Here is a 26,425-nt window from a genome sequence, read left to right on the forward strand (position 1 = left end):
ATCAGGTGATCTTCTGACAGTACACATCATCCTGTCAACACCGTTGCATACCAAGACAAGCAGCACTGAGACGTTTCTCTTTCCCTCAGCAAGTGTGGACATATTACACATCTGAATTGAAACCATCATAGAATGGAAACAGTACGTTTCTGGACACTGAATGCTGCACTACATTCAAAGGTACACATATGTGCCAATTTTTCAACACAGTCACCAAGTCTCTCTAAACAACGGGCAGAAGATATTACCAGTTGTTAAAGTATTTGATGACAGAAATTTGCTTCTTGTTCAAGCATATGATTAACTAGCATTTGGCCAAAACTTCGATTTGTTTGTGGTGGCAAACTGATCTGCAGTGTAGCCTGACGTCCATGTTACATAGAAAGGTTATAATTTGGTGAAGCACATGAATAAGACTGCAGAATAAAGACTGTGGTAACAGACTGACCAGTAGTGTAGTCAAATTTTTAAATTTGCACCATATAGAGTTGGTGGGCTTCATCTAAATGCCAGTTGTATCACACTTAATTGCTTGTGCCGAAAAGTCATTAGAGAAGTGCTGTGTGAACATCATCGAAAAATTTGTGATTTCTGCGAATCAGTTTCTCAATTACCTGGACCTTATAATCTGTGGTCAATGTCAATGGCCTTCCTTCCTGATTCAGCGACCCTGTCTGTGCAGCCTTTGTCAAACTGTTTTGCACCATTCACAACCATGATTTCAATGGTGAATATGAGTATTTCAGATGTTTTGACCACAAGAACCATACTGTCCCACACACTTGAGCTTTGGTGTATGTTACCAGTTGCCACCCCATTTCACGCACACGTTATGACACACTTATTGCCTGTACTGTCACAGAACTGTGTCTGCAGAAAACTCAGAACATGTAATCCATCTGACAATGTGCTGCACTTGTTGCACAATGGTCTCAGTGTGGGATGATGTGTAATTTACTTTTTGAAATCTCCTCATACCTAGAAGTTTCTGTATGGAGCACTCTGTGCCCTCTGCTACACATGGTAAAGTGAGTTGAGGGGTACAAATGTTAGGTAGAGAATTCCCTAATAATGTGGAATAACCACAGAATCCTTGACATGACGAAGGCATATGTCCTACTTGATATAGCGGGAGAATCTTTTCATTGTGATCTTCAGTTTAAAGATTGGATTGGTGCAGCTCTCCACACAAGTCCGTTCTCTGCATAACTACTGAAAACTATGTCCAACTGACCCTGATTATTGTAGACTAACTATTCCTTCTTTTAGTCAAGTTGAGCCATAAATTTTTTTCTCCTCAATTTCATTCAATACTTCATCAATTATCTGACATCTTATTCAGAATTCATCTGTAGAAACAAATTAAAAAACCACCCGTTCTCTTCTTGATTGTACTGTTTATTATGTCGTTTTACTTCCATACAAGGCTACACGCCAGACAATCACTTTCAGAAAAGATTTCAAACTCATATTAGATGTTAGTGGCAAAACATTGCAACAATGAGTCTCACTTCCTAATCTCATCCCCTCAGTGTCCTCTCATTTCATTCATTTATATTCCATTAGCTCTGTTTTGGTTTTGCTGATATTCATTTCATAATCTCTTGGCTCAGTGGTAAAGTGCCAAACTACAAATCCATAGATCTCAATTTCGATCTCCATTCAATTCTAGGATTTTTGTCTTTCACTTATCACTTCTTTCATCTCTGGTAATGTTTGCTGAAGAGAAAAATGCAGAGTTGCACAATCGGTCAGAATCCACACGAAACGGTAGGTCCCCAGACAATGAGCTGGATCTAGATCTAGACTTACATCTACAAGGCTACTCTGCAAATCACATTTATAAGTGCCTGGCAGTGTGTTCATTGAAACACCTTCACAATTCTCTATTATTCCAATCTCGTACAGCATGTGGAAAGAACGCACACCTGTATCTTTCCGTACGAGCTCTGATTTCCCTTATTTTATCGTGGTGATCGTTTCTGCCTATGAAGGTCAGCATCAACAAAATATTTTCGCATTTGGAGGAGAAAGTTGGTGATTGGAATTTTGTGAGAAGATTCCATTGCAACGAAAAACGCCTTTCTTTTAATGACATCGAGCCCAAATACTGTATCATTTCAGTGACACTCTCACCCATATTTCGAGATAATACAAAACTTACTGCCCTTCTTTGAACTTTTTCGATTTACTCCAACAGTCCTATCTGGTAAGGATCCCATGCTGTGCAACAGTATTCTAAAAAGAGGACAGACAAGCATAGTGTCAGCAGTCTCCTTAGTAGATCTATTACATTTCCTAAGTGTCCTGCCAACAAAACACAGTCTTTTGTTAGCCTTCCCCACAACATTTTCTGTGTGTTCCTTCCAATTTAAGTTGTTCGTAATTGTAATTCCTAGATATTTAGTTCAATTTACGGCCTTTAGATTTGACTGATTTAGTGTGTAACCAAAGTCTAACAAATTCCTTTTAGCAATTATGTGGATGACCTCACGCTTTTTGTTATTTAGTGTCAATTGCCAATTTTTGCACCATTCAGATAACTTTTCTAATCATTTTGCAATTTCTTTTGATTTTTTGATGACTAACAGTCAGTGTCATCTGCAAACAACCTAAGATGGCTGATCACATTGTCTTCCAAATCGTTTATTTGGATAAGGAACAGCTAAGGGCCTATAACACTACCTTGGGGAATGCCAGGAATCACTTCTGTTTTACTTGATGACTTTCCATCAATTACTAATAACAGTGACCTCCCTGACAAGAAATCACAAATCCAATCTCATAACAGACGATATTCCATAAGCACGCAACTTCACTACAAGCTGCTTGTGTGGTACGGTGTCAAAAGCCTTCCAGAAATCCAGAAATATGGAATCTATCTGAAATCCCTTGTCAGCAGCACTCAACACTTCATGCGAGTAAAGAGCTATTTGTGTTTCACAAGAATGATATTTTCTATATCCATGTTCCCAATGCGTCAACAGACTGTTTTCTTGGAGGTAATTCATAATGTTCGAACACAACATATGTTCCAAAATCCTGCTGGATATCAACATTAATGAATGATTTTTTAAGTATGGAGCTAATGCATCAGCATACTCCGAAAGGAACCTAACTGGTATACAGTCTCGACCAGAAGACTTGCTTTTCTTAAGTAATTTAATTTGCTTCAGTACTCCGAGGATATTTACTTCCGCATTACTCATGTTGGCAGCTGTTCTAGATTCGAATTTTGGAATATTTACTTCATTTTCTTTTGTGAAGGCATTTCGGAAGGCTTTGTTTAGTAACTCAGCCTTGGCAGCATTGTCTTCGATAGTATTTCCACTGCTAACGCGCAGAGAAGGCATTGATTATTTCTTGCTGCTAATATACTTCACATACAACCAGAATCTCTTTGGATTTTCTGCCATGTCTCTAGACAAAGTTTCCTTGTGGAAACCGTTATAGGTGTCTCGCATTGAACTCCGCGCAAAGTTTTGAGCTTCTGTAAAGGATTGCCAATCTTGGGGATTTTGCGTCTGTTTAAATTTGGCATGTTTGTTTCATTGTTTCTGCAACAGTGTTCTAACTCGTTTTGTGTACCAAGGAGGATCAGCTCCGTCGTTTATTTGGTATACACCTCTCAATTACTGTCGATGCTATTTCTTTGAATTTAAGCCACATCTGGTCTACACTTATATTATTAATTTGGAATGAGTGGAGATTGTCTCTGAGGAAGGCATCAAGTGATTTTTTATCTTTAATATGAGAGGGACTGTTTTTGATTTATGACAAATTCACAGATTTAGGCAATGTCAGACAATGTGCATAGCTTATGCCAGTCGCAACGCCATTGCTGTAATTCATGTAGGTCGGTGGAGTATCTTTACTTATATATAATGTTTGCTGCCTCAGTGTTGTGACTTGAATCATCACTGATGACCCATTTGGTACTGATAGGGAGAGGATGCTGTTATTTTGTGTTTGCTGCAAAAGTGCCAGCATTTCCTGAACTATCCTAGTGGAGCGGAAGCATGATTGGCATCACTGGTACAGGTCTCAAAACAGAGGGCAGACTAATATTGTGTATTCTGGTACAAGTAACTTTCTCTTACATATTGGTAGTGCCTGAGGAAAGTTATAAGTGAGTGCACTGTGAATTTTGATTGAAGCATTTGTAACTTTTTGCAACTGCTGTAACGAATGTACATCTATGACAATGGAGGACACTGAGCCTCGACAATGTATTCAGCTTCTTGGGCCTTCACAATATATTCAGCTTCTGCCAGATTTGTCTTTGATTTACTGGTGTAACAACTTCCTCAGAGTGTCATTTTCTTAGCACAATCATTCTCTGAATTCATATAGTGGTCTACAATGTCTTGGTAGCTGTCCTGTAGGTAAGATCAGGTAAGTTTGACACATGGGAAAAGTGTGGCTGGACATAAAAGATACAGCACCAAAAAGAGTGGTACATTGTTGGTTAGGTTTTGGACTGCCATTATTGTCTTGTAGCAAACCGAATGTGTTACTGATATGACAAAGAATTCAAATGCACTTAAATTATATGAGAGTTATGGAAATAGGTTACATCCTGAATTCTAATATGCTTTCCGAAGTTTTCTTGGTTTCCTTCATCGCTTGTTAAAGTTACACAGCAAATAACATCAGTGATAGCCCACTACCCTTTCTCACTTTCTTCTCAGCAGCATCTGTTTCCTGTTCCTCAACTCAATTGCTGATAACTTTTTGCTCCTTGTATTTTATCCCTGCTACCTCAAAAATTCCTACTATTTTATTTCGGTCAATACTGTCAGAAGCTTTGTTTAAAACTGAAGATGTGATAAAGGTTTCAGAATTGCTTCGTGTATTCCTGCACTTTTACAAACCTCAAAGTGATCTGCCCCAATGGCAGCTTCTATCAGACTTACCATTTTTCAGTAAATAATTTGTTTTCGTATAAGGGGCAGCCAAATGAAAACTTAACACCCACTGCAATGGGACCATACAATGATTCCATTCAAAAGTAATCACCACACACATTAAAGCCTTTATCCCAGAGATCAGATGATCAATTCCAGTTTCAAAGAATGCAGTATGCCACTAATGGATGGGTTGTAGGCAAGAGGTTGGCATGTTTGCCAACCAAAATTGCTGCAGCATAGCCTTCATCCAATTGGCAGTGTGGAGGCAACTTACCGTGCCTTGTGCTAACAGCTCTGGGTTTCTTTAGTGAGGGAGTGTGGGATTTTTCCACTACTGGCTCTACCATTTGCCCTCAGGCTTGAAAAGGAGACACCACATTGATGACCTTCTCCTTCGACTGCAGGAGCCTTCTGCTCAAAAGTCATAATGCCCAGGAATGCTGTCAGATGGAATCATCCTGTTGCACAATAACGCATGCCTCCACACTGCCACTTTGACAACGGCTACACTTTCAACACTCAACATCTTCGATGCAGCTCAGATCTTTTGCTGTGCGATTTTCACATCTTTGGCTACCTGAAGAAAGACATGCAGGATGTATTGTTTCAGTTGGATGAGGGTCTGCAAGAGTGGGTCCTCAAATTTTGGAACCATGACTTATTAAACTGATGGTTTGGTATTATTCTCACCTTTTAGTGCCTGTCTTCTTTGGAATTGGGATTACTACATCTTTCTTGAAGTCTGAGGTTACTTCACCTATCTCATATATCGTACATTTTAAGTGTAGTAGTTTTTGTCTTGGTTGGTTCTCCCAAGGATCTCAATACTTTTGAGTGAGGGAATATCATCAACTCTTCAGGGTTCTGTCAAATTCATCTCGCAGCGTCACATCTCTCATACTACATTTATTTACTTCCTCTTCCCTTTCCATAATACTGCCTTCACGTTTCTTTCCTTACAGCAGCTGTTCTATAAATTCTTTCCATCTTTCAGCCTTCATTTCTTGGTACACTACTGGCTAGCCATCTGAGCCCTTGATAATCATACAGCTGCTTCTATTGTCTCAAAAGGTGTAGCCATGTATGGAAGTGAAACATGGACGATAAATAATTTGGACAAGAAGAGAATAGAAGCTTTCGAAATGTGGTGTTACAGAAGAATGCTGAAGATTAAATGGGTAGATCACATAACTAATGAGGAAGTATTGAATGGGATTGGGGAGAAGAGAAGTTTGTGGCACAACTTGACCAGAAGAAGGGATTGGTTGGTAGGACATGTTCTGAGGCATCAAGGGAACACCAATTTAGTATTGGAGGGCACCGTGGAGGGTAAAAACCGTAGAGGGAGACCAAGAGATGAATTCAGTAAGCAGATTCAGAAGGACGTATGTTGCAGTAGGTACTGGGAGATGAAGAAGCTTGCACAGGATAGAGTAGCATGGAGAGCTGCATCAAACCGGAATACACTGTTTGAAATTCTGAAGGCAGCAGGGGTACAACACAGGGAGCAAAAGGGTCTTTACAACTTGTACAGAAACCAGACAGCAGTAGAGGGGGCATGAAAAGGAAACAGTGGTTGAAAAGGGAGTGAGACAGGATTTAGCCTATACCTGGTTTTATTCAATCTGTACAATGAGCAAGCAGTAAAGGAAATCAAAGAAAAAAATCTGAAGAAGGAATCAACATTCAGGGACAATAAAGGTTTGCCAATGACATTGTAATTTTATCAGAGACAGCAAAGGACTTTTAACACCAGTTGAATGAAATGGACAGTGTCTTGAGAGCACAACAGGGATAATGGAATGTAGTCTAATTAAATCAGGAAATGCTGACAAATTAAATTAGGAAATGAGACACTTAAAGTATTAGATGCATTTTGCTGTTTGGGCACTAAAGTAAGTGATGAAGGCCAAGGTAGTGAGGATATGATGTGTAGACTGGCAACGGCAAGAGAAGCATTTGTGAAGAAGAGCAATTTGTTAACTTTGTTTATAGATTAAGTGCTAGGAAGTCTTTTCTGTAAGTTTTTGTCTTAAGTATAGCCACGTATACAAGTGAAATGCAGATGATAAATAGTTCAAAAAAGAAGAGAATATAAGCTTTTGAAATTTAGTGGTACATAAGATAAAATAGATAGCTCATGTTACTAATGAGGAGGTACAGAATAGCATTGGGGAGAAAAGAAATTTTTGCACATCTTGACTAAACGAAGGGATCTGTTGATAGGACACGTCCTGAACGTAAAGGATCGCTAATTTAGTATTGTAAGGAAATGTGGAAGGTAAAAATTGTAGAGGGAGGCCAAGACAAGAATACAGTAAGCAAGGCTCAAAAGAATGTGGGTTGCATTAGTTATTTGGAAATGAAGAAGCTTGCACAGGATAGGGTAGTACGGAGAGCTGCATCAAAAGTCTTCAGACTAAAGACCATAACAACAGGTGGCATCTTTCCTGAAGTGACACAAGCTTCTAGAGATTTGCTTTGCTTCTATAGCCATTCCTGCTTTGCGATTTTGCATTTCTTACGAATCTCCTTTTTTTTTAGACCTCTGTATTCTCTTTCACTGGCATTTTCACATTTTTCCTTCCATCAGTTAAATTCATTTTATTTGTCAACCAAATATTTTTATTGGCCTTGCCTTTTTGCCTATTTGATCCTCTGATGCCTTCTCTACTTCAACTCTCAAAGCTACCTGATGGTCTCCATTGTCTATTGCTCCCTTTGAAACTCCTAACAACCAATTGTTGTTTAAATGTATCCACGTCCTATCTCCTTAAATCAGAAGAATAAACTTTAATTGTAATTCATACCCAAAATAAGTCACTTGCAAGTTCCTAGTCTAAGCAATTCTCAAGTACTGTTTGTTGGTCTGGCACCCTTACCAAATTTGACTAATGAAGGAGAGAAAAAATTCAAAGACCAACTGTACAATTCTTCATGGGTTGATTTTATTTAATTAATTCAGAAAGACAAAAACAACAGTAATCTTAGTTCACTGTTGCCCACACTGAAACTGAGTTTATTTTGTGGTTTTGTTTCCTGTGATTCTACTAAACCCAATCAGAACCCTTAAGTAGTAGTAAGAGACCATTTAATAGTTCCTTTTTAGACATGATTTCTTCAAAGTCTACCAACCCAAATGTTCTGTGTAAATGCAATGTTCAAAATTTCATGTAGACTAATTCTACACATTTTGTAACACCACATCCTCAAGGCATTCAATGATTAACTACAGAATTCACTTAAAACTTATACAATTCATGGAATATTTAATAACAATTTGACAAGCCATTCTACTTACTCATTAGGCCTACATGAATGAAGCAGATAGTTACTTATCTACAGGAGAATGAAAAATTCAAACAGTGCAGTGTGATTAGCTTGACCTACCTCTAGCATCTGCTGCAAGGATAGTAACTGCACACCATTGTGATAGCTCCCATTCTTCACAGTGTTGTGACTAAGGGTGCAAGTGTGTGTGTCACTGAGCTGATCCGAAAGGTTGTCTCCTGCTGACAAAAGTTTCTTTAGATTAGCCTACAACATAGCTACTTTTATATCAACAGCTCTGTCACAGGTGTCTTTCAGAAACTCAGATTAAGGAAAACATAAAAGACTGCTTGGAACAAGCAACACTGGTATCTTCTGAGGAAAAAAAACTCGTGACCTATTAGCCAGAAGATTATTCAAGAAATTAATGTATTCTGTACATTTAATTTTTAGCATATGGCAAAACTATAGAAAAATATGAAACACAAACAACAAAAAATAAGATAGAAAAAACAAAAAAATTAATGAAATAGTATAGAATCAGTACTGGCCAACAGGATTAGGTATAGAATCAAACTCCCATCCACAAAACAGCTACAAATTTCTGATTACTTTACATTTAAGTTAACACATTATATGTTTGATGTTAGGTGTGAAAAAGTTTAAGGTAGGTTTGAATTACATTTAAATGTTTGTAGGAAACTGCTAAGTGCTCTCTTTGTCTACACTGTATGAGTATACTACGGATTTGGAGGGGGGGGGGATTTGCACTCTGGTTCCCCCCCCCCCCCTCCCCCAATGTTTATGGGCTAATATTTCCTGAGCTGCGTGTCTTACAATGATAATACAAAACGTACTGCCCCTCTTTGAACTTTTTCAATGTACTCCATTAGTCCTATCAGGTAAGGATCCCTACTGCACAACAGTATTCTAAAAGAGGACAGAGAAGCATAGTGTCGGCAATCTCCTTAGTAGATCTGTTACGTTTACTAAGTGTCCTGCCAATAAAACACAGTCTTTTGTTAGCCTTCCCCACAATATTTTCTAAGTGTTCCTTCCAATTTAAGTTGTTCAAAATAGTAATTCCTATGTATTTAGTTGAACTTACGGCCTTTAGATTTGACTGATATATCGTGTTATCACAGTTTAAAGAATTCCTTTTAGCACTCATGTGGATGACCTCACACTTTCCATTATGTAGGGTCAATTACCAATTTGCGCATCATACAGATATCTTTTCTAAATCATTTTCTGATGACATTATTAGTCAATAAACCACAGCATCATCTGCAAGCAACTTAAGATGGCTGCTCAGTTTGTCTCCCAAATTGTTTATACAGATCTTCTTGTTGTGGTCTTCAGTCCGAGACTGGTTTGATGCAGCTCTCCATGCTACTCTATCCTGTGCAAGCTTCTTCATCTCCCTGTACCTACTGCAACCTACAACCTTTTCAATCTGCTTAGTGTATTCATCCCTTGGTCTCCCTTTATGATTTTTACCCTCCACGCTGCCCTCCAATGCTAAATCCAACACTAAATTGGTGATCCCTTGATGCCTTAGAACATGTCCTACCAACCATTCCCTTCTTCTAGTCAGGTTGTGCCACAAACTTCTCTTCTACCCAATCCTATTCAATACCTCCTCATAAGTTATGTGATCTACCCATCTAATCTTCAGCATTCTCCTGTAGCACCACATTTCAAAAGCTTCTATTCTCTTCTTGTCCAAACTATTTATCGTCCATGTTTCATTTCCATACATGGCTACACTCCACACAAATACTTTCAGAAATGACTTCCTGACAAATCTGTACTCGATGTTAACAAATTTCTCTTCTTCAGAAACACTTCCCTTGCCATTGCCAGTCTACATTTTATATCCTCTCTACTTCGACCATCATCAGTTAAATTAAAGCTTCCTAAAAGCAAAAACACATGGAAGAAGAAGTGACAAGTAAGAAAAATACAGTTAATACTTAAATGAAGGTAGCTCGCTGCACAGCAGACGTGAAGCAAACGGCGGTCAGTACGACACTGACAAGATAAATTTGGAGGTGTTGTAGAATCTTCTGAAGTCAAACTTAGTGAAGTATATCAAACAGATTGACCTCCTCCATGTCAATCAACATGGATTCCAATAACATCGATCATGCAAACCCCAGTTCACATTTTCCTCAAAAGACATACTGAAAGCTGTTCATCAAGGCAGTTGGGTAGCTACAGTACTTCTTGATTATCGAAAAGCATTTGACTTAGTACCACATCTATGCTTTCTCTCAAAAGTATGATTGTATCGAGTTTGTTGTGGTGGTCTTCAGTCCTGAGACTGGTTTGATGCAGCTCTCCATGCTACTCTATCCTGTGCAAGCTGCTTCATCTCCCAATACCTACTGCAACCTACATCTTTCTGAATCTGCTTAGTGTATCCATCTCTTGGTCTCCTCCTACGATTTTTACCCTCCACACTGCCCTCCAATACTAAATTGGTGATCCCTTGATGTCTCAGAACATGTCCTACCAATCGATCCCTTCTTCTGGTCAAGTTGTGCCACAAACTTCTCTTCTCCCAATCCTATTCAATACTTCCTCATTAGTTATGTGATCTACCCATCTAATCTTCAGCATTCTTCTGTAGCACCACATTTCGAAAGCTTCTATTTTCTTCTTGTCCAAACTATTTATCGTCCATGTTTCACTTCCATACATGGTTACACTCCATACAAATACTTTCAGAAATGTCTTCCTGACACTTAAATCTATACTCGATGTTAACAAATTTCTCTTCTTCAGAATCGCTTTCCTTGCCATTGCCAGTCTACATTTTATATCCTCTCTACTTTGACCATCATCAGTTATTTTGCTCCCCAAACAGCAAAACTCCTTTACTACTTTAAGTGTCATTTCCTAATCTAATTCCCTCAGCATCACCCGACTTAATTCGACTACATTCCATTAGCGAACCTCAAGGTTTTTATTTCTTCTCCATGGATTTTAATACCTACTCTGAATTTTTCTTTTGTTTCCTTCACTACTTGCTCAATATACAGATTGATTAACATCGGGGAGAGGCTACAACCCTGCCTCACTCCCTTCCCAACCACTGCTTCCCTTTCATGTCCCTCGACTCTTATGACTGCCATCTGGTTTCTGTACAATTTGAAATAGTCTTTCGCTCTCTGTATTTCAGAATTTGAAAGAGAGTATTCCACTGAACACTGTCAAAAGCTTTCTCTATGTCTACAAATGCTAGAAACGTAGGTTTGCCTTTCGTTAATCTGGTTTCTAAGATAAGTCGTAGGGTCAGTATTGCCTCACGTGTTCCAATATTTCTACGGAATCCAAACTGATCTTCCCCGGGGTCTGCTTCTACTAGTTTTTCCATTGTCTGTAAAGAATTCGCGTTAGTATTTTGCAGTCGTGACTTATTAAACTGATAGTTCGGTAATTTTCACACCTGTCAACACCTGCTTTCTTTGGGATTGGAATTATTATATTCTTCTTGAAGTCTGATGGTATTTCGGTTATCTCATACATCTTGCTCACCATATGGTAGAATTTTGTCAGGACTGGCTCTCTCAAGGCTGTCAATAGTTCTAATGGAATGTTGTCTACGCCGGGGCCTTGTTACGACTCAGGTCTTATACAGATAAGAAACAGCAAAGGGCCTGTAACACTACCTTGGGGAATGCCTGAAATAGCTTCTGTCGTACTCCAAGATTTTCCGTCAATTGCTACTAACTGTGACCCCTCTGACATGAAATCGCAAATCCAGTCTGAAATCGCGAATCCAGTCACATAACTGAGGCAATGTTCCATCAGCACACAATTTCACTACAAGCCACTTTTGTGGTACAGTATCAAAAGCCTTCCGGAAATCCAGAAATACGGAATCGATCTGAAATCCCTTGTCAATAGCATTCAACGCTTCATGCGAGTAAAGAGCTAGTTGTGTTTCGTAAGAATGATGTTTTCCAAATCAGTGTTCACTGCACGTCAACAGACTGTTTTCTTCGAGGTAACTCATAATGTCCGGACACATTATATGTTCCAAAACCCTGCTGCATATCAACATTAATGATACAGGCCTGTAACTTAGTAGATTATTCCTATTACCCTTCTTGAATAGTGGTGTGAACTGTGCAACTTTACAGTCTTTAGGTATGGATCTTTCTCAGAGCGAATGGTTGTATATGGTTGTTAAGTATGGACCAGAAGACTTGTTTTTATTAAGTGATTTAAGTTGCTTCACTACTCTGAGGATATTTACTTCTACATTACTCATGCTGGCAGGTGTTCTTGATTCGAATTCTGTATTATTCACTTCGTCTTCTTTTGTGAAGGCATTTTGGAAGGCTGTGTCTAGTAACTCTGCTTTGGCAGCACTGTCTTCTATATTATCTCCAATGCTATCGCGGAGAGAAGGCATTGATTGTCCCTTGCCAATAACATACTTCACATATAACCAGAATCTCTTTGGATTTTCTGCCAGGTTCCGAGACAAAGTTTCCTTGTGGAAACTATTGTAAGCATCTTGCACTGAAGTCCGTGCTAAATTTCAAGCTTCTGTAAAAGATCACCATTCTTGGAGATTTTCATTTCTTTAAATTTGGCATGTTTTTTTATTGTTTCTGCAAAGTGTTCTGACAAGTTTTGTGTACTGAGGAAAATCAGCTCAGTCGTTTCTTAATTTATCTGGTACAAATGAACAATAAGCTACTCAAATCACTTTTAGGACATAAACATAAGTTGCTATGACTAAAAGAATACACAAATAAGATGCTTTATAATTAGAGAGACATAACAGTGACATTGCAGTGTGTTTTCTTTTTGTTGATGGAGCACAAATACATTCTCATGGTGAAGGTTGAATAAACAAGAAAGCAACCTGCAGAAGATTGCTGATTTGCTGTTACCGCCTCACCCTCCTCCTCTGAAGGACTCCTGTCCACAAGCTCCTACTGTGAAACACACTACAATCCCATAAACTCTTTGATGGTTATTTCTTGGCTGTGGTGTTCTCAACAATATCATTGTTATTCACTTCTAGTCCCATGCTCTTCAAATGCTTCAGTGTCAAATTCGGGAATGCACTCTGGCCAAAACTTCTTCCAAGCAGAAGTGAGAGTTCTTTGGGTAGCCCCCTCCCATGCATTCCAGTCATCCTGACGCAGGCAGCGATATTGAAGTGAAATTTCCAATATTCTCTGAAAGTGAGCTTGGTAGCTCCAATCAACTCAAAGCAGTGCTCAAAGAGTGCTTTAGCATAGAGCTCCTTAAAAATTAGGTTAGAAATAATCTGCTGGTCCATAGGCTGGAGTAATAGAGTGGTGTTGGAGGCAGAAATTGGATCTTGATGAACTGAAATTCTTCAAGGAGGTGTTCTTGTAGGCCTGGAGAATGGACAGGAGCACTGCCCATTACAAGCAAGGATTGAAATGGCAGATTCATCTCATTCAAATATTTCACCAAAGGACCAATCACTTCACTGATACAATAACAAAAAAGATTGTGTCACCCAAGTCTTTTTGTTGGACCTCCACATTGCATTTAATCTTCTCTTCTGGACATGACACTTCTTGAAGGTTCATGGAGCTTCTGAATGTAAACAAGCAGCAGTGTAATTTTCAAATTGCTGCTTGCATTGGCACAGAATATCAGTGTGACATGGTCTTTCATTGGCTTGTGACTGGGCAATGCATTCTCCTCTGCTGTTGCAAAGGTAAGCTTTAGCATCCTTTTCCACAACAGACACCTCTCATTGTAATTAAAAACCTGATGCGGCAGATAACCCTAAGAACACACGAGCACCTTGAAGATGCTGATGAAGTTCTCTGCGGCCTATGTGTCAGAAGTGGCTGCTTTGCCTCACCATGCTGTGGATACCAGTTCTTCTCTTAAACTCCTCGGACCATCCATGGCTTTCCTTAAACACTTCTTCGGCCGCTGATGATCCTGGCATCTTCTTGACGAGGTCGGCAAAAATCACTCTCACCTTCTCACCAGGTGATGTTCTCATTAATAGTGTCACCTTCCAATTGCTTTTCATGCATCCATATAAGGAACAACCTTTTGAAATCACCCAGAATACGAAGCTGTTGTTTAGATACCCTTGTCACTCCCTTTGAAGCATCTATCTTCTTAATCTTGTCTTTGTTCTTCAGCATAGTGCAAATAGTTGATGTAGACCGATTGTATGTGTGTGCTAAATCAGCAATGCTCACACCACATTTGCATTTTTCAATGATTTACGTTTCATTTATAAGGTCAATTTCCTTCTCTTATGGTCATCATCTTGAGGCTTTATCTCTAGGAATATTTCTACAAAGGTTATTAAAAACTGAAAAACCACTGTGAGTGAACACAAGTTTAGAAAAATGTGTGATCACAAGCTGCAATAAGATGGTAGCAGAAATAGCACTAGAACCATACCCCGCAGTACGTACTGAAGACATTGTTCATATGCTGCTTCTGACAATGAAGGGTGTTCAATTAGTTGAACATTTCCCTGGCCATGTGTGAGTGGTTGGTGATGTCATACTAAATCATCGTCACTCATTATGGGAAACATCACTAGTTAAGTGAGTAATTTTTAAAAAATATGTTTTGCTCATTATGTGGAAAGCGTGTTATTGGAGGTGCTCGTTAAGTGAGGTTCCACTGTACTGCTTATTCCTCACACAGCATGTCCAATTTTGAAGTCCCAGTTCCAACTGCATTCACGTTAAAATGACTTGTTTATACATCTCCCTCCTCAGTTAGTGTGTTCAAATTTGGTGAATTCAGTACTATTTGGCTGCTGTTTCTAGCATTTGTAGACTTAGAGAAGGCTTTTGACAATGTTGACTGGAATACTCTCTCTCAAATTCTAAAGGTGGCAGGGGTAAAATACAGGGAGCAAAAGGCTATTTACAATTTGTAAAGAAACCAGATGGCAGTTATAAGAGTCAAGGGACATGAAAGGGAAGCAGTGGTTGGGAAGGGAGTATGACAGGGTTGTAGCCTCTCCTCGATGTTATTCAATCTGTATATTGAGCAAGCAGTAAAGGAAACAAAAGAAAAATTTGGAGTAGGTATTAAAATCCATAGAGAAGAAATAAAAACTTTGAGGTTCGCCAATGACATTGTAATTCTGTCACAGACAGCATAGGACTTGGAAGAGCAGTTGAACGGAATGGACAGTGTCGTGAAAGGAGGATATAAGATGAACATCAATAAAAGGAGAATGAGAATAATGGAATGTAGTCCAATTAATTCGGGTGATGCTGAGGGAATTAGATTAGGAAATGAGACACTTAAAGTAGTAAAGGAGTTTTGCTATTTGGGGAGCAAAATAACTGATGATGGTCGAAGTAGAGAGGATATAAAATGTAGACTGGCAATGACAAGGAAAGCATTTCTGAAGAAGAGAAATTTGTTAACATCGAGTATAGATTTAAGTGTCAGGAAGTCATTTCTGAAAGTATTTGTATGGAGTGTAGCCATGTATGGAAGTGAAACACGGACGATAAATAGTTTGGACAAGAAGAGAATAGAAGCTTTTGAAATGTGGTGCTACAGAAGAATGCTGAAGATTAGATGGGTAGATCACATAACTAATGAGGAAGTATTGAATAGGATTGGGGAGAAGAGAAGTTTGTGGCACAACTTGACTAGAAGAAGGGAATGGTTGGTAGGACATGTTCTGAGACATCGAGGGATCACCAATTTAGAATTGGAGGGCAGCGTGGAGGGTAAAAATCGTATAGGGAAACCAAGAGATGAATACACTTAGCAGATTCAGAAGGATGTAGGTTGCAGTAGGTACTGGGACATGAAGAAGCTTGCACAGGATAGAGTAGCATGGAGAGCTGCATCAAACCAGTCTCAGGACTGAAGACAACAACAACAGAAATGATGTGCATAAATGGTTGATATAGTTTGGCAGTATGTGTCATGGACAAAAAGACTGTGAGATAGTCAAATGAACCAAAACAGAAAAATATTAAGGAAGTTGACAAAAATTCACATATATTTGATATTGCATAAAAACTGAACACTCCTCCGTCAACGTTAAATACATAGTGAACAAATGAAAAACAGTTGATGTAAAAAGTTTGGAAAGACTAAATGGCAGATGAAAATAAGTGCACAACAGTCATTTTTCAGAACTAGGTAACAAGCTATTGACGTGGATAAAATAGGCTTGTGCTTTGAATCTTAAAATTGATAGTACTGTGCTTCATGTTGAAGCAATATATTTGGCATGAAATTTGGGACTCACAGATTTAAAAGTGTCATGGAAAAATATTTTTCCATCTATCATAGGAAGGTAGAGTTCCAAAGATATTTTTAATGCAGATGAAATGGACTTTTTTTTCACTTTCTGCCTGATAACTCACTGGTGTTGAGGGAACAGACACACCATGGCAGAAAATTTAGTAAAGGTAGGCTACCTGTATTATTACATTATAATGAAATTGGAAAATAAAAGTTGGAGCCATTAATAATTCAAAAAGCTGAAGAGCCCATGGCACTTTAAAAATACGTGGACATTTCCAAGTAAATATATGTCATTTGTGAAATTCTTGCATGCCTGGGACACCAAGATGCATGTTACAAATAAGAAACTCGTTCTGTTTATAGACCAATGTACAGTGCATCATCAAGATACACTGTACCTATGTAATATAAATGTAGTGTTTTTTCTCCCAACTAGCTATCTTCAGCCGCTCACCCACGGTGCTATAAAATGCCTAAAACAAAAATACAGACGATTATTGTACAGAAGAGTGTGGCCTGTCTTCATACTACAATGAGAAAGGTAAAGAGCTCAGATGCTACACATTTTGGAAGAAGCATCTGGGTTTCCATGCAAGAAGCACAATCTCAAACTGCTTCAAGAAGGCTAGCTCTCATAGAATACTTACAGAAGGGATCATATTGCAAATAAAGGAATTGCAGCTGAGCATTGGCAGCATATGATGGGGTAAGAAGAGACAACTGACTGCCTTAGCTTTGATGCATACATCGATGCAACAAAGGTGTTTCCAACTGTCAGTCCATGACAGCTCATGGAGTCTTGCAGGAGGAGATGGCAGTAAAACAAGAAGAAACTGAAGAAGACTATGAACCAGAAACTTTGCCAGTTCCTACATTATCTAAAGTTATTGAAGCAATGGACACTGTTAAGCGTTACGTGATGAGTTTTGAAGTCGGCGAAGAAGTGATGAATGTATTACGAAGATGGACAATACAGTAGAGTCTCGATTATCCAATCTTTGGTTATCCGACCTTCTGTGTTATCTGACCCTTTCACCGCACCGGCCGTGAGCCAGCTAATGACAGGTCAGTGACTAACGTATTGTTTGTTGATATTCAGTTCACTGTCGCCATCTGCTACTCCTCACTGCTAACTTAGATCTGTAATGGAGTGGACGTGTTGCACTTTGTTTATTGTATAAATTTGTGGTGGTGGCTTCAAAACTGAAAAAGGTGGTCTTTTCAATGGAAGAAAAACTTAAAGCTTTAAAAAGAATAGACAATGCTGAAACTTTATTAAAAATGGTGCAAGATTATAACGTTGGGAAAACCAAAACTGAAAAAGGAACTGCAATGAAATTGAGAAGAAGTGTTCTCAGCGAGCAACCTCGGCTGTTTTGGAAGATTGGAAAACCATGAAAAAATGTGATTATGGAAAAGTAAGTGAAGCTTTCTTCCTAAGGTTTACTTAACATAGAGGTAAAGATGTACCCATGTCGAGAACTATTTTGCAGGAAAAACCCTTCAAGTTTCGTAACGAACTAAATGAAGGTGAACCCAATTTCACAGCTAGTGTAGGCTGGCTCGATAGATGGAAGAAAAGATATGGAATGCGGCAACTTAATGTCTGTGGTGAAAGCTTTCAGCAAATTTTGAAGCTGTTCAATTGTTTAGGAATAAACTTCACAAGGTATTTGACAAGAAAATGTAACAGGTGAACAAATTTTTAACTGCGACGATACTGGTCTTAATTAAAAAATGTTACCGGAAAAAACATTAGTTTCAAAGGCCAAAAAGGCAGCGCCAGGCAACAAAAATAGCAAAGAAAGAGTGACAATTCTTGCATGCAGTAACGCTAAAAAAAAAGCATTTTAAAATGTATTTAAAAATGCTTTACCGGTGAAATATTACAACCAAAAAATGCTTGGATGAGCTCAGACATTTTTAAAGAATGGTTTTTTTAACGAGTTCGTGCCACAAACTGAGAAGTTTTTGAAAGCCAATAACTTGCCCCGCAACGCACTGTTGCTTCTAGACAATGCCACTTGTAATCCTAATGAAGATGAACTTCAAGATCAAGACATAAAGGCCATGTTTTTGCCTCCAAATGTCACATCCTTATGTCAGCCTATGGGCCAAGGGAACTTAGAGACACTGAAGAGAAACTACTGCAGCAACTTTCTTTCCTCTTTAATTAATGCTATGGACAAGGGAGAAGATATGCCGTATTAATTTGAAAGACGTAGCTTATGACATGGCCCGATCTTGGGAGAGTGTTGGAGCAAATACAATTGTAAAATCCTGGAAAATTTTACTACAGGAAAATCAAGAAAATTCTCCAGATGATGAAAATCTACAACAGCAGACCAAACCAGAAAATACTACCCTGCTTTCATTGTTACGAAAAGTTCCGGGATATGCTGACGCCACAGAAGATGACATAAATGAATGTATTGTCCAAGATGAAGAAATTGAAGTCACAGATGAAGAAATAGTCAATGTGGTAAACAAAAAAGAAGACAACGAAGAAGCGGATGTAGTGGAGGAAAGTGCGCCCAAGATTTCTCACAACGAAGGACACAAGGCCCTAGAAGCTGCTTTAAAATATGTAGAGCAAATTGAGGAAACACGGTCTACCAAGGTTTCACTTCTTAAGAGACTATGTGATTTAGCAGCAAAAAAACGACAAACAGCAGGCAAACAAAAGACAACTTCTTCACACAGTGTGCTCCCTGCCACCGTTGGATAAGCAGCTGCCAGCAGCAAGTCGTATTCTCTTAGCACACTTATTTGTTACATAGTTTGATTCTTAATTTCTTTGCTGTTTTTGGGTACTTTCATTGTTTAATTCACAAATTTTGGGCGCATTATAGCATTTGAGAGTTGTACATGGCAGTTTAATACCTGAATAGTGTAAAATTGCATAGTCTCCTTCTGCCGCTGACCAGTGTGTCAGCAGTGCGCAAGTAGCAACAAGTGTCTTATTTAGCGTTCATATAAGTGTAGTAGTCAAGTTGAAAATTTGTTTGAGTGTTCTTAGCGCACTTGTTTAGTTCAATCTGTCAAATCATTGTGTAGCTATGTAATTAGCTGGGACAGGTTTGCATTTTATTATCTGTGACGTGTTAAGTCGCATATTCGTCTGTAGTGTGCGTACTGTAAGATCTTCGGTACACACACCATCAGATTATTTGACTTGTCGCTCTAACGAAGTAGGCGAGTGTCAGCAACATGTCTTGTGGTCTTATCATGGCATGTTTATCTTCTGCCATTAGGTCAGACGATAGAAATGCCACTTGCACGCTTAGAGTAGCATATTGACGGTGACCAACTTTATAAACATAACTTGATTAATTTTCCCACAAAATAATAACACGCATAGAAATTACTTAACTTGATTCTGGATGCTGTTTACAATTGACAATCTGAAGTTCCTTCGGTCTTGGTACATTAATCTTATTCTCACATATCTCTGATGCTTGACAAGATGTCTATACATTTCTCTTCATGGTACAGGAATATGATAATCTTATTAGGCGCAGACTGAAACTTGTCCGTAGACTGATGCAGACTGACTAATCGGAGGTCTGTACACTCGTTATAATACCTCACACGTTCAGGTATCACTGAGCGAGTGTGATCTGAGAGGAGAAAAGGTTCTATGTTAGCATCAATCTCATTGGCTGCATTACAGATTAATACACAGATCGGCGGAAGCAGAATTAGGTCCGTCTCTAAGACAGTGCCATCTCTTAGTGCGGAGACGGACGAGCACTGCGCCTGCACTGTTGTGCTTAGCGGGGCGCGCTCTCTAGTGGGAAAGTTGTGTACGCGCTGACTACGCGGAGCTATGTACACAACATCGCCTGTCATTTGTTTATTTCCTTCAAATAGTCTTTGTACGTTACTGACAGTACAGTTAGCCTTTTGCCGCCGAGCAGTGTGTCAGCAATGCTCAAGTAGCAGCATTACTGCATTTACTGGGCAATCTTGTATTTTAATAACTGTTTAAATTTTGCATCGAATTGTTTGTGCTCTCTGTAGATTAGTTCAGACGTTCTTTGCACAACAGTATTTAGCATGGATAGGGACTGCGACTGCTGTGTTCAGATGCGGGCTGAGTTGGCATCCCTTCACTCCCAGCTTCAGGCAGTGTTGGCTTCGGTCACACAGCTTGAGGCTGTTGCCAATTGGCATCACTGTGGGGGTCCGGACGGGGGTTTGTCGAGGATGGCCAGCTCGTCCCACACATCCCCCGATCGACTTCGGCTGTGGCTGTCCGGGATACTGCCCACATTGAGGCTCACCCCTCACCCGTGGTAGAGTGGGAGGTCGTCTTGAGGTGTGGCAGGGGGCCAAAGACATTCCAGAGGGCTGAACGGAAGGCCTCTCCAGTTTGTCTGATGTACCGGTTTCAGTCTCCGTCTCTGGCTGATACTGATCTTGGCTGGACATGGCTGCTTCTCCTGTTCCAGAGGTTGCCCCTCAGTCTTCAAGATCCGGGCGGTCGCAGAGGGTGGGCTTACTGGTAGCTCCAACATCAGGCTTGTAATGGGGCCCTTTAGGAATATGGCTGCAAGGGAGGGGAAGAAAACCAATGTGCACTCCTTGTGCATTCCGCGGAGAGTCATTCCAGATGCCATGAAGGTTACAGGGGGCACGCATCTGTAGGTGGTCGCTCAAGTTGGCACCAATGATGTGTGTCTCTATGGATTGGAGGAAATCCTCTCTGGCTTCCGGCGGCTATCTGATTTGGTGAAGACTGCCAGTCTCGCTAGTGGGATGAAAGCAGAGCTCACCATCTGCAGCATCGTCGACAGGACTGACTGTGGACTTTTGGTACAGAGCCAAGTGGAGGGTCTGAATCAGAGGCTCAGACGTTTCTGCGACAGTGTGGACTGCAGATTCCACAACTTGCAACATAGGATCGTGTGATTTTGGGTTCCGCTGGATAGGTCAGGAGTCCACTACACGCACCAAGCGGCTACACGGTTAGCAGGGGTTGTATGTCATGGACTGGGCGGTTTTTTAGGTTAGATGGCCTTGGGCAAGTACAGTAAGGGCAACAGCCTCAAAGGCTGCAGGGCAAAGTCAGGATATGCGGGGACCTAGCAGCAGTCGGTATTGTAATTGTAAACTGTTGAAGCTGCATTGGTAAAGTACCGGAACTTCAAGCGCTGATAGAAAGCACCGAAGCTGAAATCATTATAGGTACGGAAAGCTGGCTGAAGCCAGAGATAAATTCTCCTGAAATTTTTACAAAGGCACAGGCGGTGTTTAGAAAGGATAGATTGCATGCAACCGGTGGTGGCATGTTTGTCGCTGTTGGTAGTAGTTTATCCTGTAGTGAAATAGAAGTGGGTAGTTCCTGTGAATTATTATGGGTGGAGGTTAAACTCAACAACCGAGCTAGGTTAACAATTGGCTCCTTTTACCGACCTCCCGGCTCAGCAGCATCAGTGGCAGAACAATTGAGAGAAAATCTGGAATACATTTCACATAAATTTCCTCAGCATGTTATAGTCTTAGGTGGAGATTTCAATTTACCAGATATAGACTGAGACACTCAGATGTTTAGGATGGGTGGTAGGGATAGAGCATCGAGTGACATTATACTGAGTGCACTATCCGAAAATTACCTCGAGCAATTAAACAGAGAACCGACTCGTGGAGATAACATCTTGGACTTACTGATAAACAGACCCGAACTTTTCGACTCTGTAAGCGCAGAACAGGTAATCAGTTATCATAAGGCCGTTGCAGCATCCCTGAATATGGAAGTAAATAGGATTATAGAAAAAGGGACGAAGGTTTATCTGTTTTGCAAGAGTAATAGGAGGCAGATTTCAGAATACCTAACAGATCAAAACGAAAATTTCTGTTCTGCCACTGACAATGTTGAGTGTTTATGGAAAAAGTTCAAGGCAATCGTAAAATGTGTTTTAGACAGGTACATGCCGAGTAAAACGGTGAGGGACGGGAAAAACCCACTGTGGTTCAACAACAAAGTTAGGAAACTAATGCGAAAGCAAAGAGAGCTTCACTGCAAATTTAAACACAGCCAAAACCTCTCAGACAAACAGAAGCCAAACGATGTCAAAGTTAGCGTAAGGAGGGCTTTGCGTGAAGCATTCAGTGAATTCGAAAGTAAAATTCTAGGTACAGACTTGACAGAAAATCCTAGGAATGTCTGGTCTTACGTTGAATCAGTAAGTGGATCAAAACAGCATATCCAGACACTCTGGGATGATGATGGCATTGAAACAGAGGATGACAGGCGTAAAGCTGAAATACTTAACACCTTTTTCCAAAGCTGTTTCACAGAGGAAGACCGCACTGCAGTTCCTTCTCTAAATGCTTGCAGGAACGAAAAAATGGCTGACATCGAAATAAGTGTTCAAGGAATAGAAACACAACTGAAATCACTCAACAGAGGAAAGTCCACAGGACCTGATTGGATACCAATTCGATTCTACACAGAGTACACGAAAGAACTTGCCCCCCTTCTAACACCCATGTACCGCAAGTCTCTAGAGGAACGGAAGGTTCAAAACGATTGGAAAAGAGCACAGGGTAGTACCAGTTTTCAAAAAGTGTCGTCGAGCAGATGCGCATAACTATAGACCTATACCTCCGACATCGATCTGTTGTAGAATTTTAGAACATGTTTTTTGCTCGCATATCATGTCATTTCTGGAAACCCAAAATCTACTCTTTAGGAATCAACATGGATTCCGGAAACAGCGATCATGTGAGACCCAACTCACTTTATTTGTTCATGAGACCCAGAAACGTTCCATGCAGCTTTTCACAGATGATGCTGTAGTATACAGAGAAGTTACAGCATTAGAAAATTGCAGCGAAATGCAGGAAGATCTGCAGCGGATAGGCACTTGGTGCAGGAAGTGGCAACTGACCCTTAACATACAAATGTAATGTATTGTGAATACATAGAAAGAAGGATCTTTTATTGTATGACTATATGATAGTGGAACTAACACTGGTAGCAGTTACTTCTGTAAAATATCTGGGAGTACGCGTGCAGAATAATTTGAAGTGGAATGATCATATAAAATTAATTGATAGTAAGGCAGGTGCCAGGTTGAGATTCATAGGGAGAGTCCTTAGAAAATGTAGTCCATCAACAAAGGAGCTGGCTTACGAAACACTCATTTGACCTATACTTGAGTATTGCTCATCAGTGTGGGATCCGTACCAGGTTGGGTTGACAGAGGAGATAGAGAAGGTCCAAAGAAGAGCAGTGCGTTTCGTCACAGGGTTATTTGGTAAGTGTTACGGAGATGTTTAGCAAGTTCAAGTGGCAGACTCTGCAAGAGAGGCGCTCTGCATTGCGGTGTAGCTTGCTGTCCAGGTTTCGAGAGGGTGCGTTTCTGGATGAGGTATCGAATATATTGCTTCCCCCAACTTATACCTCCAAAGGAGATCACGAATGTAAAATTAGTGAGATTCGAGCATTCACGGAGGCTTTCCGGCAGTCGTTTTTCCCGCAAACCATACACGACTGGAACAGGAAAGGGAGGTAATGACAGTGGCACGTAAAGTGCCCTCCGCCATATACTGTTGGGTGGCTTGCGGATTATAAATGTAGATGTAAATATCTATTCAGTCTAATTTGATTTGTATTGTATTGTATTAAATGTTTAGCTAATTTGGCCTACTTTTAGTTTAATTTTTGTGTTTTTTTGTATTATTTTTCGTGTTACCTGACCTTCCGCTTATCCGACCTTGCTGCTGGCGGTTTAGGTCCGATAATCTAGATTCTACTGTACTATATTAAATTTAGGACAAAAGAAACAGACAACTATTGATATGATTTTCAGACCTCTGTGGAGAGAGAATTACACATTGTATCTTAATCTATTACAGTGCAGTTAGGCAGTGTGTGTGTGTGTTTGGAGCTTGTGGGTGCTCAATGGTGAGGTTATCAGTGCTATAACACTCATTAAAGCAAATGAGTGTGGCTAAAATCACAAAAATTGTTCCACACTCAAGCACTCGAACCGACCACACAGTCACATCCTAATATGTGCTGAACTGACTGAGAAAGAGTAAAAGTAGTTTTACATGAAATGAAAACACAAGTAAAATTACGAAGGATTGTGGTACAAGAAAGGCACAGACAAATGTGACTGGCTGACTATCTACAAAAATAGGGGTGAGCCAGTCACCCTGTTAACACATTACAACTATTGCCCTAAAATCTTGGGAAAAGTAGTAGACAATTCACAGAACTTTGCAGTTTGAACCACATTCATTTGAACGTTACTTAAAACAGAGGGTAGACACATTGTCAGAAAATAAAAAACAATTCAATAAAATGTGAAGCGCAGTGATCTGTGCCCCACAAGCACCACACATTGGAGGGTCCTCTCAGCAGAGCAAGATGCCATGTCTCATAGGTCTGTGATGAGGACTGTGGCCTTTGCAAAGACGAATAAGGGGGACCTCGTCCTGTCGGCATGGTCATAAGGACATATGTCACGGTGGCATTGTGGGCTTTACTGAACGGAACTTATTTTCAGTCACTTACAGCCACTCATCCTCCACCAACACAAAACTCTGGAGTACAACAGCGAGGCTTTAGGGTGTGCGGGGATGGCACACTGAAACAGCTGAGGATCATGACATGCTTCCTTGGCTGCTAGATTTGCCTTTCCCGTTCCACCCATATGCCCAAGTATCCAGCAGAAAGACACCTACTTCCTCAGTCATCATAGCTGGAAGAGGGCATTCTGGATTACTTTATCTGCTTGGGTACAAACGATGTAGAGACTGAAGGGATCTCAAGGAATCTGGATAAACAAGATTTTAGCACTGGAAGAAAATTTCATATGCCCCAGTGCCCACAAGATCACATATAATTATGCGACGAAGACAGTGAAGTCTTTAAGCAGTTGGACCTTGAGGACAAGACAATCCAGGAAGACAACAGAGGAACCAACAGATGCCCCGTGTTTAGCCCCATCCATAAAGACAGCTATATAGTTATGGTGCTCAGACAAAATGTCAGAAAGCATCACACTAAAAACAAACACAAGAGTGCAATCTCTCCTGTGCTGGACCAAATCTAAAACTACTCTCGGTCTCTGAAGTAACCAGACATTTAAAACCCTGGATTGTAAGCTGTACTTGTCTCACATCAACTCCACTACATGCTTCAAGCAAATTGCAAATGGCATTGTGGCTCATGGCCGGTTGGAGAAAAGACGTTCCAGAGGTGGAGAAGCAACAGTATGGTATGTTGGTGACGTCAGAGATGTGAGGAAATTTCTTGCCTGATGCACCATGAGGAGCTGCCACCTGACAGTGAGTGGCAGTTCCCTAGGCACAGCACAAACTGGTTATGGGAATGGTTATATAAGCACCTGTGGCCAGCCCAATCCCTTCATGGTAGATAGCGTCAATGATCTTCAAATAACAAGGCCTTGCCAATCTATACACTGTGCACCCATAGTTCAGCCACAGATACGCGAAAGCCCTATAAAACTGGATCAGACGTGCCCTGTCCGCTCCCCAAGACCTGTGACTATGACACTTTATGATGGACAATGTCTTCACGGTTCTCGCTTTCAGGCGTGGCAACAATTACAATCTGTCGGACTGGAGGAGGGCATTCTGGACTATTTTATCTGCTGGGTACAAACGACGTAGAGACTGACTCAATGGGACTCTAAAGTGTAGAATGGTGCCCCTAATATGCAAGTCAGGTAAATTAAAAATACCGCACGAATGATTATGGCAAAGAGGGTAACACCTAATACACTTCCTGGAAAGATACCATTCTTCTGCTCAAAATGATTGAACAGCGTGTCACAGACCTGGGTTCTAAAAGACCGCCGAGGCAGGAAAGGCCGTAGGAAGATGTGGAGGCAACCACAAAAGCCCTCTTCTCTTGATGCAGTTGTGTGAGAATACTTTGTGTCCAAGTAGTACTGTATGCCTTTCTGATACCGAAGAATATGCTGATACAATGAAATACTTAGAAA

The 26,425-nt window shown here is 40.2% G+C and overlaps 1 protein-coding gene across 2 annotated transcripts in view; it reads right to left on the reverse strand.

The window, feature by feature from the left end:
* LOC126281218 (gametogenetin-binding protein 2-like) overlaps positions 1 to 26,425 on the reverse strand; it is a 131,305-nt gene that overhangs the window by 8,941 nt on the left and 95,939 nt on the right. Inside the window, exon 10 of one of the 2 annotated variants that reach the window (XM_049979979.1) lies at positions 8,301 to 8,419. In XM_049979979.1, coding sequence (XP_049835936.1) covers positions 8,301 to 8,419 — 119 coding nt within the window. Of the gene's footprint in view, positions 1 to 8,300; positions 8,423 to 26,425 lie in introns of both variants that reach the window. The other variant, XM_049979970.1, reaches the window with a different exon arrangement.

This window comes from Schistocerca gregaria, chromosome 1 (genome assembly GCF_023897955.1).
Source record: "Schistocerca gregaria isolate iqSchGreg1 chromosome 1, iqSchGreg1.2, whole genome shotgun sequence".
Classification (NCBI taxonomy): domain Eukaryota; kingdom Metazoa; phylum Arthropoda; class Insecta; order Orthoptera; family Acrididae; genus Schistocerca; species Schistocerca gregaria.